This window comes from Acomys minous (assembly GCF_964271855.1).
Source record: "Acomys minous genome assembly, chromosome: 4".
Classification (NCBI taxonomy): Eukaryota; Metazoa; Chordata; class Mammalia; order Rodentia; family Muridae; genus Acomys; species Acomys minous.
This window is the reverse complement of record NC_140486.1, coordinates 22275686-22293939: the sequence shown is the minus strand read 5'-3', so window position 1 is coordinate 22293939 and position 18254 is coordinate 22275686. Positions and strand designations below refer to the sequence as shown.

The following is an 18254-nucleotide window of genomic DNA, read 5'->3' as shown; positions in this document are numbered from 1 at the left end:
ACGTTAATCTGCAAACCTTGTTTTGGAATAGAAAGACTCGGAAAATGGGAGAATGTTTTGTTGTTGTTGTTGTTGTTGTTGTTGTTGTTGTTGTTGTTTTTCAGGCAGAGGGAGCCAAAGTGTGTGTGTGTGGAGGGAGGGGGCACAAGGGCACTGGGTGGGAGTGGGTGATGGTATGGCTTGTGGGCAAGATGAAGGATGGAACCCAACCTGGCCACTGGCAGTGGGAGCAAGGACAGGGAACTCAAAGGCAGGTCAATTTCCCAACCTGAGCAGTGTGGCAGATATGGCGGCATTACTGAGACAGGCAACTCTGGAAGAGTGGGGATTTGAGTCAGAGCGAGGAAGAGAAGGAGCCCAACTTGGGCCAACACTCTATTGAGAACTGGAGGTGGGCACCACATTCTAGCCGTGCCCTTTCTAAGATTCCCCAGAGACAGAATAGTCTCTCCCCACCCCCACTGGGATGGTAGCATTCATGGACTCAGAACTCATTGTTCCTATTCAGTTAGGATTTATCCCTTCAAGAGGACAGACAATAGGCTGGGCGTGTTAGGGCACACTTGTAACCCTAGCACTTGGGAGGTGGAAGATAGGAGATTAGGAGCTCAAGGCTAGTCTTAACTTTCTAGCAAATTTGAGGCCAGTCTGGGCTACATAAGATGGGGGCGGGGGGGGGGGGGGGGACAGAGGATAAGATGGCTTCACTATTAACTCATCGCAGGCCACTCTGTATGAGACATAGTTCTAAGCTTTGAAAAGTCAGCATTTTATTACCCCAATAAGCTCCATCCACTGGAAGGCTACATCCTAGTGAATAGAGATGCATAATAAACAACCTAACATGGAAGTGCGGTGTGCGAATAAATGCAGAACAGATGAGCGAGCTGAGAGCCAGAACACAAAGACTTAGACAGAAGTGGGGTGGGCCCACATCCTGGGGGGGGGAGGCAGCGAATGCTACTTTCGTCCAGCGCCTTGAAAGAAGAGAAGGAATGTTCCACACAAAGAAAATGCTATAAGCAAAGAGCAATGCATTCGGGGCAACAGAGTGCGAACGCCCTGAGATAGAGTGTGGTTGGTGTAGCTGTGGAGGCTGAAGAGCCCCAAAGCTCTTTGCTGGCATGTGGGGTGTGGGGGTTGGGGGAGGAGCAGGGAGAGCAGAGGGGGTGAGGTCAGAGAGGATGAAGGTGGACTAGACCTGGGGGCACAGAGGGGGTGGCTTGGTTGGCCTAGACACTACCCTGTGGTGCATGCGTTTTTATCATTTAATGTCACAGCACCAGCATATTCTCTATTGGCAGAACCCACACCACTGGTTTTATATATATATATATATATGTACCATTGTGCATTTGTTTTTCGTTTTTTACTTGAGACAGGGTTTCTCTGTGGAGCCTTGGCTATCCTGGAACTCACTCTGTAGACCAGGCTGGCCCCGAACTCACAGAGACCTAGCTGCCTCTGTCTCCCGAGTGCTGGGATCAAAGGCATGTGATGTCGCTGCCACCACCCGGCCATATCCTGTGCATTTAAATTGGCCCCACTAATATATATGAAGGAAGTTTCCAAGATTTTTGCTTTAAAAAAAAAGATTTTTTGCTCTTTTAGATTAGAAGGTGATGTGTGTGTGTGTGTGTGTGTGTGTGTGTGTGTGTGTGTGTGTGTGTGTGTATTTGTGAACTTGGATAGGCAGGGTTGGATGGGCAGGTCTGATTAGGTGGATCTGATTGGGCAGGTTTATGGGGTGAATCCTTGCAAATGGAGCTGGTACCTGTATGATTTTTCCTATTTACCATCCTACGGACCAGATACGCACATGCCTGTCTCTCACACTTCCATGACACAGGCTAAGATCTTTAATTCTCCTCACCCTACTGTCTTATTTTCATCACAGGATTCCCCAAGGATCGTAGGAGGCAGCCGTCATAGCTCTCTCTATACAGGGCAGGAAGAAGGAAAAAGTGAGATGTGCCTGTGAATGCTTTAGGCAGAGCTAGAATTTGCTTTTCCGGTCCTGTCCCCCAGCCTATCTAATGCAAGTGTCCCACGCACTCACCCAGAGCCTCAACCTCACCCTCTGCTGTGGTCCACTGGCTTGGAGACTTCATTTTAACATCCTCCTCTGGAGGGGTTGCCCTGAGCAGTGGAGATGCTAGAGCCCGGGTCGTTGGGGGTGGTGTTTGCTCTCCCAAAGTACTGCTCATAAGCCCTGCTTCTGAGTGGTATGGGGCTGATACCTGCCCAGAGAGAGGAGGAGACGGATGGCTGGGACGGAATCCCAGAATCCAGGCAGGTTGGAGTCAGGATTGCTGGAGCAGCTGCAGGGGCCTCGGTCAGATGTCAAATGTGGCAGGCTCCAGGCTGCAGGCCTTAGGGAGACTGGCACCAAGACAAGTGTACCTGAGCAGACCTGGGACACGGATACCTGCTTTTTCTCGGTGACATTGCTCAGTAGTTCCTTTAATGCTCACGGGGTACTCTCTATATGAAGAGTGCTGCTATTGCAAGGAAGGCAGGACAACAGGCCTGTTCATTAGGTGTGGAGCAGAGGCTTGCTGCTAGCCCTCCACCTCCTGAGTTGTGGGGTCATAGCCATGTACCAACATGTCCAGCTTACGTCATGCTGGGGATCACACGCCAGGGCTTTGTGCATTCTAGAAAAAGCCTCTACCAATGGAGCCACATACACAGTCCTGGACCCTGTGTATTCATCTTCTATTTATAGCTGTGATGAATCCTGCTCAGAAAGATAAAAGGCATAAAGCAAAGATGGAAGAAAGGAAGAGAAGGAAAGGAAGGAGGAAATAAGTTTCTGTCTCATGAGGCACAAGGGAAGAAAATGAACTGATAGCCATCTTACGGATGAGTGGCTGTGGATGGGTCATCCTGACTTCCCTGGGCTATAATTTGAGATATGGGATAGAGCTACCTGACAGGATCATTTCGAGTCTTAGGGATTCCTAAACAGCTTCTGCCTCAGTGGTAACATAATTAGCCATAGCCAGCAGCAGTGCTTTTGCCTCTGTGGCAGCACATGATGGATAGATAGTTCAGCAAGACTGTAGGCCCTTGAGGCTGCCTGCCAGTGTCTTTAGGTTTCTTAAAGCACCCCCTTTGGCGTCATCTTCTCCCCCCATATCTCTCTGCCAGGTTGCAGCTTCTCCACCTGTACTCGGTGTGCTTGCTGGTTGGACTCTTCTCTTTCATACCCTGGGGACCTGTCTGGGAAGTGGCCCAGTTCCATGGGGATAACTGCCGGCAAGTCTGGTGGACGAATCTGCTGTTGCTGAATAATTTCGTGTCTGTTCAGAACGCCGTGAGTACCCAAAAGCTAGTTTTGCAAAGGCGTGTGGGTGGATACAGGGTGTCCCAGTCACATGGTCTGGCCAATTTCCCAAGGGCCAGCCTGACGCTCATCTTCATGGGTTCTAGGGGAACGGCACCAGCTGATGTAGGGGTCCTTGTTATAAATAGCAAGAAAGGGGCGCGGTGGTGCTAATGAGGGCTGGATTGCCCGAGTCTCAGGGCAGCTTCCTTGCTCCGCCCTTGTTCCTCAACCAGCCCAGGTCACCACACCAGGAAGGAGAGGTCTTGTCTTCACACCGGAAGCTTATGCACCGCTCACCTTGGTGCACCCTAAATCAAGCCAGACAGGACAGAACTGGATCAGAACTACAAGCTCTATGCCTACATCATGATCGCCCCCAACTTTTCATAACTGTTCCAGTTTGCTTTCTGTTGGTGTGATAAAACACCAGGATGGAAAACACCCTGGGAAGGAAAGAATTTGTTCGGCTTAGACATCCTGGGTCACAGTTCACCTCTGAGAGCAGTCAGGGCAGGATCTCAAGGCAGAAACTAAAGTAGAGAATATGGAGGCTTGGTTGCTCACCATAGCTTGCTCAGCCTGCTTTCTTATATAACCCAGGACCACCTGCCCAGGGGTGGCCCCACCCACAGTGCAGCTGGGCCCTCCCACGCCAGTCATTAATGGAGAAACTGTTCCCACAGACTTGCCTAGAGGCCGGTATGAAGGAGGCATTTTTTCAGCTTACATTCGTCTCTTCCAAGAAAAATGCTGGCTTGCATCAAGTTGACAAAACAATAATAAAAGGCAACAGCAACAGCGAAAATAATAAAAAAAATCCATCCAGGACAGTAATGAACTTGGGGTGAAAGAAAATGAGGGAGCCGTGTCTCAGCCACGACTTTAGTTCCTCCTGTGGGCTGGCATGTGTGCCAGCTCTCTCTCTAGTTCTTGCTGTAACCACAGCCAAAGCCCAGCAGCTTTGATGGGGCACCCATTGCGGATGATGGCGTTTCCGTGATAGGGTCCCAGGAGACAGGTGGGGGCATCTTCCTGCATGCAGACTAGCTTGGGCCATTATAGAAATCATGGACGAGGACAGGAGCCAGTTCCCCCTCTAAGTGGGAGCCTACCGTAGAGGTTTAGAAACCTAGGTGCCATGGTCCTCAAGCCTAGGTGCCATGGTCCTCAAGCCTAACCATTCCTCTTATTCATGGCACAAGTGTTTCTTTAACTGTGGACAAAGCTTCCCTCTCTATTGAGGAAGTTTGGGCTCCCTTGGGCCCTGGGACCCAAGTGACAGGAAAATTGCCCCTAGGTATCTCCTTAATTGGCATAAAACTTGTCAACAACGGCTGGCTCCATTTACCACAAGCAGGGAGAGTGGGTGGGCCCCTCTGGCTTTGACCAGGAATCCACGTTGGTTCTACTGGGAATCTGAGTGCGAGGCAAGGATTGGCTTTCAGAAGAACGCAATTTTTCCACCTCAAGTTGGGAGTGGGAACCAGGCAAGGGAGAGAACCCTGCTGACCTCTTGAAATTCCAGCTAAACCTAAGGACGAACGCCTCCTGCGTTCCCGCATCATGACCCCAGTCAGTTCCCATGGCTGCCCTAGGACCCAGGCTATATTGGTCCTTTTATAAACAAGAGAGAAATATGTCTGAATCTCCCAGAGACCTGTCAGGCTTGGTCAGAAGACATCTAGTTTCAGTTTCTTCTTCTCAGCGATGCTGCCCCATCCACCTGTTCAACCCTCCCTCACAGGTTACACAGCAGACACTGAACAGCCTGGGTACCTGGAGGAGAGGAGTCACATTTACCTTTTTGTCCCCCCAGTGCAATGGCTGGACTTGGTACCTTGCCTGCGACTTCCAGTTTCACCTCATGACGCCGCTGATCTTCTTCGTCCATGGAAAGTGGGTCTGAGAGGTCTATTTTTTTCCCCAGGGGTCCTTTGGCCTGGAACTCCCAGATATGGCCCAGCTTTGTAGAAAGCAGCTGTTTAAAATGTAGGAAATTAACTTTCCAGAAACGGAGACATCGCCACCCCCTCTCTCCACTGCCCTCTTTCCATGCCTTCTTCCAGCCGCATATAAATCAGTGTGTTTTCCCAGATTTATCACCAGTGTGTGTGTGTAATACCCAGTGCTCAGCATTTTCCATTCCAGCTGTTCACATAAACATGTCCACATATCGACACAGCCCGCATACCCGTCAGGTTCAGGATTTATATTTCATTTTTATGATTGGGTATCTAGATGGTGCCCAATTTTTCACGATTATAAATGGCACTGTGATGACTGCCTTTGAACACTCCACTTTCCCTTGTAGCTATTTCCATGGGGACATATTTCTATGTGGAATTACCAGGTCAAAGGGTGGCAGCGGTTCCTTAGCGCTTGTTACATACTGGGAGATTGCTCCCCGGAAAGAGGGAAGTAATTTACAGTGCCCTTAGCAATGTGTCAATGTACCTGTGGTCCTGTAGCCTGTATTTATCACCTTAATTTTGTTAGTTTTAGAAACACTTTATAGTCTCAATAATTCACAGGGAGATTTATAGTGTGCATTTAAAAAAGAAATTTATTATTCCTTCTTGTTAAGATATGTGTTCAACTTAGGAAACATTAGGATTAAGAGAAAGGCAAGTATTCACCCCAGTCCGTCACTCACGCCAAACTGGGCTCACCGAAGATCTGACACTGACTTTCTGATCTTTCCTTTTTCTGTCCAGTGTTTTAAAGACAAATGCATGCTGCTCCACATCTTTTAAAATATAGTTTTGTGAACCCACATTTTGCTACATTACTTTACTAATTGTAAACATAATTGTCATATCTGCCTAACATTTGATTTCCTGAGTGAACCACAACTTACAAGTATCTTCTCCCATTGTTATATACCTGGATTGTTTCCAATTTTATGCCTTCATAAATAATTTCCCATGAATATTTTCATGACAACCATTTGTCTCCAACTCCAGTGTTTCTTCAGGATGTATATCCCGAGGGAAATTAATGGGTCAAAGGGCATGAGTATTTTGTGCTCTTGAACCACAATGGGAAACTACTTTTAAAAAAATATATCAGTGTTTCACATTTTGGTGCCACAGCAGATGCTCACAGCCCCAATGCGCACAGTTCTGATATAAGTAATCAGTGCCTCACTTACAGCCCACGACCTCAGACCTTTTCCTTGCCACAGAATCTTGCAGCATGACAGCTGGGATGTCTTCATGTACAGCCCCCGGGGTATGCAGGAATCCGTGTTTGTAGCCACATGTGGAACAGAAGAAGCTGGGGGGAAAGACTTCCTTCCTGCCTCTCCTCAGACAGCTCTGAGGGATATTACATAAAGCTATAGAACATTCTGGAAGAACTGAGTCCTGGCCACCTCAACAGCTTATCTTGTATTGGTTCTCCCTTCCTGCTCCTCTTCCCTCCCTCCCCGTGAGCCTCCCACATCCAGACATTTGTCTTAGGCTTATGCTGTCAGAGAAAACAGGGTTCTCTTCCTTGCTATATTCTCCCTCCCTTTCCTGGAGTGGGTGGCTGTGTCAAATCTGTGTCCCATTCTGCCTTGAACAACTCACTTCTCCTAACTGAAACACCACTTATGTCCATATAGTGTTCTGTAGAGGACATGCCATGGTCGCAAGGATGGTCTATTTTTGAGCCACAGTATAAGCTTCTGGGCAGGCCAGGCAAGAATACTATTACCAAGCCTGTCTAGAAGAGGAACCAAGTTCAAGGTTCTGTCCACTACTTGTCAATGGTCAAGATCAGGCAGTCCAGGAACTCCCAGCCTGCCCAGTTTTTCCTGCTCTGTTCAAGTCCCCCCACTTCCTCCCTTGAAAGCAAGGCCACAGGACTCCTGGGATTGTGGCCCCTCATTCATGCTGCGCTGAAGGCAACCGGAAGGCATTCCTTGTCTGCCATCTCATCTCTTCTGCAGAAGTAAACGCATCCTTGTCCTCCTCGGGGCTCTGCTGCTCCTGGCATCTTTCACTGCCACCGCTCTGCTCACACTGGCTTACAAACTTCCAGTTGCATCTCCGTCAGCAGCCAGGTAACACTGTCGTCTCTGTCCCTTGCCTGCCCTCACCAGGTCTGGGAAGTCTGCAAAATGCTCAGGCTGTTTGTCCTGTGCTCATCAACGTATGAAAAAACTGGGTTAGGTACCTTTGATAATGTGGATGAAAGTCCCAAATTTCCCAACCTTTCAATTTGCAGTGGGTGGGGGAGGAAGGGATCTTCTAAAATGCATTCTGCTGTAGGAAATGTTTCTCAGAGGACAGGAGCACCCCCGTGTGGCTGAAATGGGGTTCTCCCTTAGTGTAGATACCAGATACCTTGCTGGACGGAGAAACTGAACCTGTAAGGAAGTTGGGGTTACCCCTTCAAGGCCGCACAGAGTTAGCGTCTAAGATTTGTCAAGGTTGCCTTCAGCACTTCTCTCAGATGTGTGTAGAAATGTAACATTTTCCAAAGCAGCCTTTACTGACCTCTAATAAAGCCAGCGCGAGGGGCTCTGGGAAGACAGCAAGACAAGCACAGAGACCTATGTGTGCATTACAAAACTCTCATTAAAAAAAAAAGAGAGAGAGGAGGAGGAGCATCATGGTGCATGCTTCATGACATTCATGGTGCATACTTGCAAGGCCTGCAATCCCAGTGTTGTGGAGGTGGCAACAGGTAGATCCCGAGGCTTGCTGGCCAGCCTAACCTACTTGGTGATTTCTAGGCCAGTGAAAGATCGTCTCTTAAACAAATGACAACAACCAAAACACTCGACATGGCTCAGAGAGGAAAGGTGCTTGCTATAAGCCTGAGGACCTAAATTCAATCCTGGACCCACCCACGTGCTGGGAGGAGAGAACTGATTTCTGCAAGTTGTCGACTGACCCCTGTATCTGCACTGGGGTGAATACACATGGGCATACAGCAACAAGCCTGAGGAACACTGTCCAAGGCTGTCATCCTGTGGTGTCTACATGCAAAGACACACATGTGCACACACACAGACACACACAGACACACACCATGGCCCAGCACTATTTGTATTTGTATTATATATATATATATATATATATATATATATACATACATACATACATACATATATAATATGTATATTATACACACACACACATATAGGGATGGTGAGAGAATTCATTTTTGTAGATCAGGCTGGCCTTAAATGTACCAGGCAATGCAGGCTGGCTTTGAACTCACAATCCCCTTGCCTCAGTCTCCCAGCTGTTGGGATTAGAGGCTTGTGCCCCTACTGTAGCGTTCAGGTGAACCAATTAAATTAGGTTTCCTGGTGCTGGGGCCAGTCAAAGCTAAAGAACCATCCACTAATCTTGGAGCAACTTTCCCACCTCTGACCATCTCTGTGTGAGCATCAAGGGGCCTCATCTGCTCTGTCTTCTGGCCTCAGTGAGAGGCAGTGAAAACTTCCTGGCAGGCTTTCTTAAGCTGCTTTCTTTTGGAGTGCCAGGGAACTTTGAAAATGCCCAGCCCTGGGTCCCATGTTCAGATTCTGATTCGGTGACTGGACATCTGTGACTGACACTGTAGGCAGGCACTTCTCAAACTTGACGGACACTGATCACTTGGAGGGTGTGTTACCATACATATCCACTGCCAACTTCCTCCTCTTCAGTGTTCCTGCAGGAGGCATCAGTTTGGCTTCCTAATAAGTTCTCAGACCTGCTGCTATTAGGGGCAGGAGACATAGACGGGAATTATAGCATTGGACAGTGTTTCCTCCTCCTCTTCTTCTTTCTTCTTCTTCTCCTTCCCCTTCTCCTTCCTTTCCTTTTTCTTCTTCTTCCTTTTTCCTCTTCTTCCCCCTCCTCCTCCTCCTCCTCCTCTTCTTCTTCTTCTTCTTCCTTCTCCTTCTCCTCTCCCGCCTTTTTGAGACAGGGTCTCTTTATGCAGCCCTGTCTGTCCTGGAACTGGCTGTGTAGACCACATTCTGGCTAGCCTGGAGCTCACAAGGGTCTGCCTGCCTCTGCTTCCCAAGTGCTGGGATTAAAAGTGGGCACCACCATGCCCTGGCTTTCAGATGGCTCCGGCTTATTTTGAACTCCTCTCCTCTCACAGATTCTTCTACATTCCTAGAAGCAGTGGATCGGCCACCATGAATGAGTATTTAAAACAAATGAAGTCATCATATGTCCTTGAAATCTGAGTACAGCACCCAAGGGAATTTAGAATTTAAACAAACCAGCTGTGACCCAAGGCCCTAGAGTCTAGGCCTAGAGCATCATTGCCCTTGTGTGTGGATCGTTATTGGGAACTCTAGATTTGTGGATCACCCTAGAGGACGTTGCCTTTTCCTCATCCAGCTCAAAGCTGAGCCTCCACCTTGCTTCCTTGTTGTTTTCCAGTGAAGATGAAACCCTACTATATTTCTCAGAGTATTACACCAAGCCCTACTGCCGGTGCGGCCCGTTCCTTGTGGGCCTCTTCCTGAGCATGTTCATGCATTCAGACCACCCTACACACATCCTCAAATCTATGGTATGTTGTCCCCTTGTCTCCCTGTAAGGGCACAAGTCTGCCTGGGATTGGTGTGGCCTCTCTGGCCTAACTCTTCCAAGCCAAGCCAAGTGCAGGCAGAGCCAGGCTGCTGGATTCGTAACTGTGCTGCGGGGTGTTGTGTGTCCGTGCCACAGTGTGTTGTGTGTCCGTGCTACAGTGTGTTGTGTGTCTGTGCTGTGGGGTGTTGTGTGTCCATGCTACAGTGTGTTGTGTGTCCGTGCTACAGTGTGTTGTGTGTCCGTGCTACAGTGTGTTGTGTGTCCGTGCTGCAGGATGTTGTGTGTCTGTGCTGCAGGGTGCTGTATGTCGTGCTACAGTGTGTTGTGTGTCTGTACTACAGTGTGTTGTGTATCCATGCTACAGTGTGTTGTGTGTCTGTGCTACGGTGTGTTGTGTATCTGTGCTACAGTGTATTGTGTGTCTGTGCTAAAGCATGACAGTGATACTTCTTCTAGCCAGAGCTCAGTCCTTTCTGAGCCAAAGGACCAAGAATCTTATTGCACTATTGGGGCACAATTGTTGCCTCCAATGCCTCCACTAGGCCTGACCTTCAGTGGTCTTGGCTTTGTCATAGACAGTTCAGAGACAAGGCCTTTCTTCTTGGGAAATCTTGTCTTACTGATGGCAACATCAAGAAATAGGATTTTTCTGGATGTGGTGGGACATGCCTATAATCTCAGCATTCAGGAGGACCAGGAAGATTGCTGGCTCAAGCCTGGGGATATATAATGAGAATATATATATTTTAAAAATCACCCAGCTGGTGTGGTAGCAACAGCTTTTAATCCCAACACTTGGGAGACAGAGGCAGGTTGATCTCTGTGAGTTCGAGGTTAGCCTGGTCTACAAAAAGAGTTCCAGGCCAACCAGAGCTATACACAGAGAAACTGTCTCAAAAAATTAACTAACTAATAAATAAAATAAAATCACCCTAACAAACAAGCAAGCAAACAAAAAGATTCCTCAGGACAAGTGGCTGTATGGAAGAGTCTATCTTTTACATGTTAGTGTGGTAGTGTTCTGAAAATATATTATCCAGCTACAGATAAGACAGCATGATCACGGAGACCCTTGAACACAGCTCAGGCCACTTGAGGCTTCAGGAAGAACAGGGTATCAGCAAAAGGGAGAAGGTAAGACAAGAAGCATTGGGCTAACCATGTCAAAGGCTAGTGTCGGGGCCAGGGGCATGGACCAGGGATGCTGACAGGTGGAGCGGGAACAGCAACTCAGCTGGGGAGAACTAGGACTCTGGTTCCTAGGGATGAGACAGGGGGGAGGAGCTGCGGGCAGACTGGCAGGCAAAGAGCGGGGTACAGCATGGGCGGCTCAGCTGTGTTTCTTGAGATTGCAGGCCTGTTGACAGCAAGGAATTAGCGAAGGGTGAAGGGCTAAGTCTGACCTAGGTCAAAGTAGCAGAGTGGGAAGGCCCTGATAGCGTCCTTTCCTTCCTCACAGCCTAACCTAGGGCAGGAAGTTGAGCTTCAAGATCTCAGAGTCACGATGGTAGGTTGTGTCTCAGGTCAGCTCGGACATCGTGGGAGCTTACCAACTAGGGCACAGGAGCCAGAGAGCCTGGGAACGTAGATCTGAGTCTGAAGAGATCAAGAGACGTGGTGTAAGACCGAGGACTTAAACCAAGCCAGGGTTTAACTCACATCTGCTGTTTGAGCTGGAGGTGGCCCTCTCTTCCCAGTCCTGAAGGTGTCCCTTCTGTGCCACCGAGGCATCCATCCTCTTTGACTAAAGGACAGAAAAGGACATTAGGAGAGGAGGGAATGTTGTACAGAGATGTTTTCTTCTAGCTGATCTTTGAACTGATCATTTGTGGGAAATTGAAAAAAAAAAAATAAGCGTGAGAGGTCCTGGATGTTCTTTCGCCAGGATTTGCCTAAGGTACCATGCCAGGGACCCATGGTATATTATCATCCACAGGAAGTGACATTGCTCAACCCGTGGGGCTTAGACTGCCAGTTTGCCCTGCACTGTTCTCTCCCTCCCTCCCTCCCTCCCTCTCTCTGTGTAGTTCTGAGGACTGCTGTCCATGTCACCACAATTGAGGAGCAGAGCTCTTCTGTCACCACAAGCCCTAGGTCCCTCACCTCTCTTCTTCTCTGCTTTTGTCTGCATAGACCGAGGCTTACAAAAAACTAAATGTGTAAGAGTAGCAGAACGACTATCCGGAACAGGAAGGTGTCCAGAGGGACAGGAGGTGTGTGTGTGTGTGTGTGTGTGTGTGTGTGTGTGTGTGTGTGTGTGTGTATCAGTAGGAAGCCAATACGATCTAATACATTATGTACGTGCATATAAGTGTGATAATGACAGTTATCTACTGACAGTTGACCATGCAGAATCAATTTGTCACTCAATAAGTCACTAGTTTGTACAGTTACTTTTTGATCTTTGAGGTAGGCTCTCTCTGTGTAACCCAGCTGGCTTTGGACTCATAAGTTCTCCTGATGGCGTCTCTCAACAGGATGATAGGCACATGTCACACACCCAGATCATCAAACCCTCTCATAGTCAGTCACACACGCCCTTCACCCCCATTGTCTCTAACCCCTGCCTACCTCTCAGCTGACATTTCATTTTAGTCGAATCGGCAGTGGTTGAGTTTTACACCAAGAAGATGTGAAGTGACAGAAAAGGCGCCAAAGAGGCAAGCATGCGCAAAAGGGTGCAGTGGTTCCTGGGCTGTGATCCTCTTCTTATTCCCCTCAGGTACAGGCCATGCTGGGCTGGACCTTCTCTCTGCTGACCCTGTTTGTAGTTGTCGCCCTGGCATATATAATGGATGACAGCTCTCCCACCTCTTCCATGGCTGCTGCCATCTACCAGGCCCTCCATCGGACCCTGTGGGCGGCAGCTGTGGGCTGGGTCATCTTTGCCTGTCAGGAAGGCTATGGAGGTAGGACGGGCCCCTGGCTCTGCTCTTGGGCTCACACCCTGTTCCAGAGCATGACAGTATTGAAACACGAAGCTGTGCACCCCAGTTAAGGATGAATAATTGATTCCAATGCAGAAGGAGCAGTTTGTCTCTCTCCTTGGGGTAAATAGCTCTCATATGTTATTTTCAGTTTTTATGTTGGCTTAAATGCTAAGGTAGGTCCTGAAAGGAAAAGTTTGGGGCTCCCCAGAAAAGCTGGTTTAGAGGCTAGACAAGAGCTCTGAAAACTAGTGAGAAAATGATGTAATAGCAGAGGACACGGCTTTGGTCACACCCACCTCAGGTCCCAATTTGAATCTGAGGGGAGGAGGCTAAAGAGTCACCAGACCTTTCCCATAGCTGAGGAGAATTTTTTTTTGTGCTGTTGGCTTTTGATGTGCTGAGGGGCAGGGAGGTGAAAGGCGTAGAGAGAGAGAAAGGAACGTTCTCCTGATTATAGATATGTTGACGACGCCTGGCATTTTCCTCCCTTTCTCTCGAGGCCTGAGGTAGGACTGAGGTAAAGGGGTAACCACTCAGGCACCATCCAGAAAAATCTCTGTTTCCACACTTCCTTGAATCTTTAAAGTCACAGAACAGAGCCATGGAGGAAGCAAGACAGCTGTGTACTCCAGAGACCTCATTGGATGAGTTTAGAATTAGGCTGTGGGTGAAAAGTGCTCAGCTTCAGCCAGCATAGCGGGAACGCATGGCTTAAAGAGAAAACAGGTGGTCCCAATCACCCTTGCTGATTGAGCACAGGCACTTCAGGCATCCCGGAAACAGTCACCAAAGGGACTCCAGGTGTTACTGGTGGCTGGAGGCATGGCTGAATATTTCCAGGTTCATTCACTTAATTGCACACGTGTGTTTGTGCATTTGTTTTTGTGCCAGGCAATCTATTTTGGATCCAGCGATAGAGAAGTGATATTCTTCCCTTGCAAGGCCTTGCAATAGGGAGCTGGGAGGGGAAAGGCTGGGGGACGTCAAGAGACGGAATAGGGACCTGAAGGGGCTGGAGAGATGACACAGTTAAGAGTGCTGGTCACTGAAGCACCTGCGTTTGGTCCTAGCACGAGCCGCCTCTAGCTCTAGCTTCAGGGGATCCAGTACCTTCTTCTGGCCTTCAAGGGACAAAGGCAGGCACACACACACACACACACACACACACACACACACACACACCCCACACACCATACATACACACACACACACACACACACACACACACCCACACACCATACATACACACACACCACACACACACAGGCGCACACACACACAGGCACGCACACACACACACACACACACACACACCACACACACATACATACCACAAATGCATACACCACACACACACACATACACACACATACACACACACCACACACACACAGGCGCGCACACACACAGGCACGCACACATACACACACACCACATACATACACACACACATACCACAAATGCACACACCACACACACACATACACACACACACACAGGCGCACACACACACACACACATACCACACACATACACACACACACATACCACACACATACACACACACATACCACAAATGCACACACCACACACACATACACACCACATACACATATACCACACATACACACACATACACGCACCCACACACCATATGTATACACACACACACCAACACATATACACACACCACAAATGTACACACCACACACACAGACACACACACACCACACATACACACACCATACATACACACCCCACATATACATACACACACCACACACACCACACACATACACACACACCACACATACCACACACATACACACCACACACATACACACCACACACAGACACACACACACACCACATACACACACAGACACACACACCTGTGACTTGGTGACTCTGTACCCCTTCCCATCAGGACTGGTGAAGCGTGGCCTTTCTTGTGGCCTCTGGCGCCTTCCAGCCAGCATCAGCTATGCCTGCTACCTCCTCCACCCCACTGTGATCATTCTCTATAACGGACTGCAGGAGACCCTGATTCACTACACCGACACCAATATGGTGAGCAAGTGCCTGGCCCTAGTCTTAGCTCCCCCACCTGCCCTTCTCAAGCTGCAAAGCAAAGAGCTGGCTCTGTTAGAAGCTGCCTCTGTGTTACCCGTTTCTAAAGTTTAGCTGAAGGAGAGAGGGGGGGTTTCAGTCCAGGAGAAGCTCTTGTTTTGGACCATTCTCTACTCTGCTTCTTGGGTTTGGGGCAGCATACTCTCAGATTCAAAGGCGGGTGGGGTGGGGTGGGGTGGGGTGGGGTGGTGGAGGCGTGGAATAAGCTGTCCACTGTGCCCTCTTTGTCCACAGTTCTATCTTTTTTCTGGACACTGTGTGCTGACCTTCCTCTGTGGCCTGGCCCTGACCCTGTTCATCGAACGGCCATGGCAGGAACTGAAGTGGGGCCTGTGAGGACCAGTGTCTGATGGACCATGAGCGGTCCAACTGAAACCCAAGAGAACCACAGCCCTCTGGTGGTGACACACAGAGGCAGCGCCTCCTCTGGGATGTAGTGAACACCTGTGGTCCTTAGACGAGATCTGATTTTGTGAACATTTACTGCTACAATGTGTACAGATAATCTATGTTCACCATAAAAAAAAAAGCAATTCTATGATATTTTGTACTTGTACAACAATCTCTCTCTCCTCTCCCTTCCTCCCTCTTTCTATCTCTCTCTCCTCTCCCCCTGCCCCCTCCTTCCATCTCTCCCCCCCCCCCCCCCCCCGCTTGGATTTAATTTTCTCTATTGGTGACCACAGTGTTAGAGTATTAAGATGGAGGCCAGGCCCCAAGGCATAAAAAGGCACACAGACGTACCTTTTCTTCTACATGATCTTAGCTTTGCTTGGTTTGTAAGTTGAACTGCATATACATTTGCATATTAAAGGAAAACAACACTTAAACTCAACCAATCAATCAGAAGTAGCTACAAGACTTGCACCACTAGGGACTCTCCAATGGGAAGAGACCAAACAAACAGCTGTGGAACTGTAATCAACCACATTGGCTTGGCTTCCTGATGAGTTAGTTCCCATGTGAAGTGCTTGGGCCACACTGCGGGTGGAGCTGCCCAGGGTGCCTCAGTTTACAGTTTAGCATCAGGCAATTACCTGATGTAGTGCACATATTACAGTTTGAGTCTTGAAGCTCACGTGGTTTATAATGCTGTTATTCTCACCAAAGTCACCCCACATAGCTTTCTACAACACGTACACTTGTTGTTACAATACCTGGAAGATTTACAGCCCTTGGGGTGCTGTGACCCACTAGTATTTTTTACTCACGAGGCTTTGTCAACACAGACTTTTAAAAGTCATTTTTTCCTGAAAACATGGTTCCTGTTATGAGCTGAACTTTGTCCATTTCCCTAAAAGACCTGTTGAAGTTCTAGTCCCCTGAATCTCAAAATCATTGCCTTTTTAGAGAGAGAATTTCCAGGGTCATTGAGGTCACTGAGGCAAGAAGCCCCAATTTAATGACCAGTGTCCTCATAAAAAGAGACACACAGAAAGAAGATGATATTAAGACACTGGGTGAAGGTGACTGACCATCTTCCATTTCAGGAAGGACCAAATACTTCTGGGCATAAACACCGGAAGTAGCGAGGAAGCCTGCTTTAGAGCTCTAGAGAAGTGTAGCCCTACACATGTATGCACGCATGCGTGCGCACACACAGGATATCCGGCTGCTAGCAGCGTGAGACAGACAGACATTTCTGTTGTCTTAAGCCACTTAGCTGTATTATTTTGTTATAGGGGTTCTAGGAAGCTATAGTGCTCCCCTTAACCTATAGGGAATACATTTCAAGAGTCTCCCAGTGGATGAGTGAAGCTGCAGACTATCAAATTCCTATATGTTGTTTTTCTGTAGTCATATATACCTATTATAAAGTGTAATTTGTGAATTAGGTGAAGGAAGAAATAAACAATAACTAATAATAAGCAACTCATGCTAGGATGGTTATAGTATACTGCAACATAGTAACTGTATAACTTTATAAGCAATTTATTACAATAAGTGTTTTTTTTTTTTTAATGTGGCCCCTCCTCTCCCTAAGACAGCCCTTTGTATTGTCATTTTGGCTATTTAAGTCACCAGCATCACTACTCTTGAGCTCTGGGGCTGTTATTAATTACACTCTGGGTTACCGAAACATAAACTCTGTGGCACTGAGTGTCGATCTGTGACAGTTGGAACAAGGAGCGATCCACCTTTGGAAGGGATTGAAAACAGGAATTGTTTCCGAAAGTCTGTCTCTACATGCTCAGGCAGTGGATAACGGTGAACACCTGAGCGCTTGGAAAATAAAACACCAGGGAAAGGCAGACTGTTGGCATATAAGCCCCAGGCAAAACTAACCAGGAAAAAAACGGGACCTTCGTGAATGGCTCCTATCCCATCCACCTCAATTTCTAGCAAGGAGGCCCAGGTACAAGGCCGAATGGAGAGTCCGGGTCCCCAGGATCCCAGCTGTGAGTATTTTGTTAGCCGTGTGCTTGGGATTAACTGACGTCTAACATTGTTTAGCATGCTCTGTATCAGTTTCTCTCTCCAGGTTCCTGCCTTAAGCTCTGCCCTGACTTCCCCCCCAGGGATGGAGTGTGACCTGAGAGAATGACAAGCTGAAAGAAACTCTTTCCTCCCCTAGAAAACAAGCAACCAACCAACCAACCAAAAAAAGCCTAGAGTGATGGGCTACACGTGGTCTCTGTTGCCTGGCAGACGTGAAGGGAAAAATCATTGCCAAGTGGGGAGGGCTAAGAAGAACACTAAATCCTCCACTAGGACACGTGGTAGCTCACCTCGCCTTTTCCAAGCAGTGTGGGAAAAGGCACAACTTTCTGAGATCGGTTCCCTCCTGTTGGCAGAATCTGGCGTGCGTCAGGTAAAAGCCCAGCTTCAACCGGGCATTTCAGGTTCCCCTTGTGATACAGCGGCCAAACTGGCTTTTAGGCCACTCTGATCGGCAGCAAGTTCTTAGAGTGCCCCCTGGTGTCTGTGTGGGCATCTGAACCTTAGAGCTTTTCCTTTTTAAATATATATATTTATGTTACCTTTTTGGGGGAGCAGGGTAGAAGGGGTTTTCCCTCAGCGGCTCCTCTCGTGTCTCTTCTATTCCCTATTAACGCCACACACACACACACACACACACACACACACACACACACACACACACACACACACACACACACACACACACACACACACACACCCTACTAATACTACTTAGTGTTTATTGCTTGTATGAGTATGTCTTTAGGGCTGACCACTTGGGATTGGATTATCTATCAGGGGATCACTCCCTGGGGAGGATCGAATCTCCCTTTCTCCGCAGCCCTTTATTGTCTGTAGCTCTTCATATGGGAATTGGGCTTTGTGACACCTGTGTCAGCAGGTGGTGTCACT

The 18254-nt window shown here is 48.3% G+C and overlaps 1 protein-coding gene across 1 annotated transcript in view; it reads left to right on the top strand.

Annotated features, from left to right (window-relative positions):
- LOC311595798 (O-acyltransferase like protein-like) overlaps positions 1–15464 on the top strand; it is a gene marked incomplete at its 5' end in the record, with an annotated part of 41718 nt that extends 26254 nt beyond the window's left edge. Inside the window, 8 exons of the mRNA XM_084778759.1 lie at positions 3154–3319; positions 5148–5227; positions 7266–7379; positions 9709–9841; positions 11321–11368; positions 12584–12770; positions 14719–14861; positions 15156–15464. Coding sequence (XP_084634885.1) covers positions 3154–3319; positions 5148–5227; positions 7266–7379; positions 9709–9841; positions 11321–11368; positions 12584–12770; positions 14719–14861; positions 15156–15257 — 973 coding nt within the window. The 3' untranslated portion in view covers positions 15258–15464. The remainder of the gene's footprint in view (positions 1–3153; positions 3320–5147; positions 5228–7265; positions 7380–9708; positions 9842–11320; positions 11369–12583; positions 12771–14718; positions 14862–15155) is intronic.
- Between the last annotated feature and the right edge of the window lie 2790 nt (positions 15465–18254).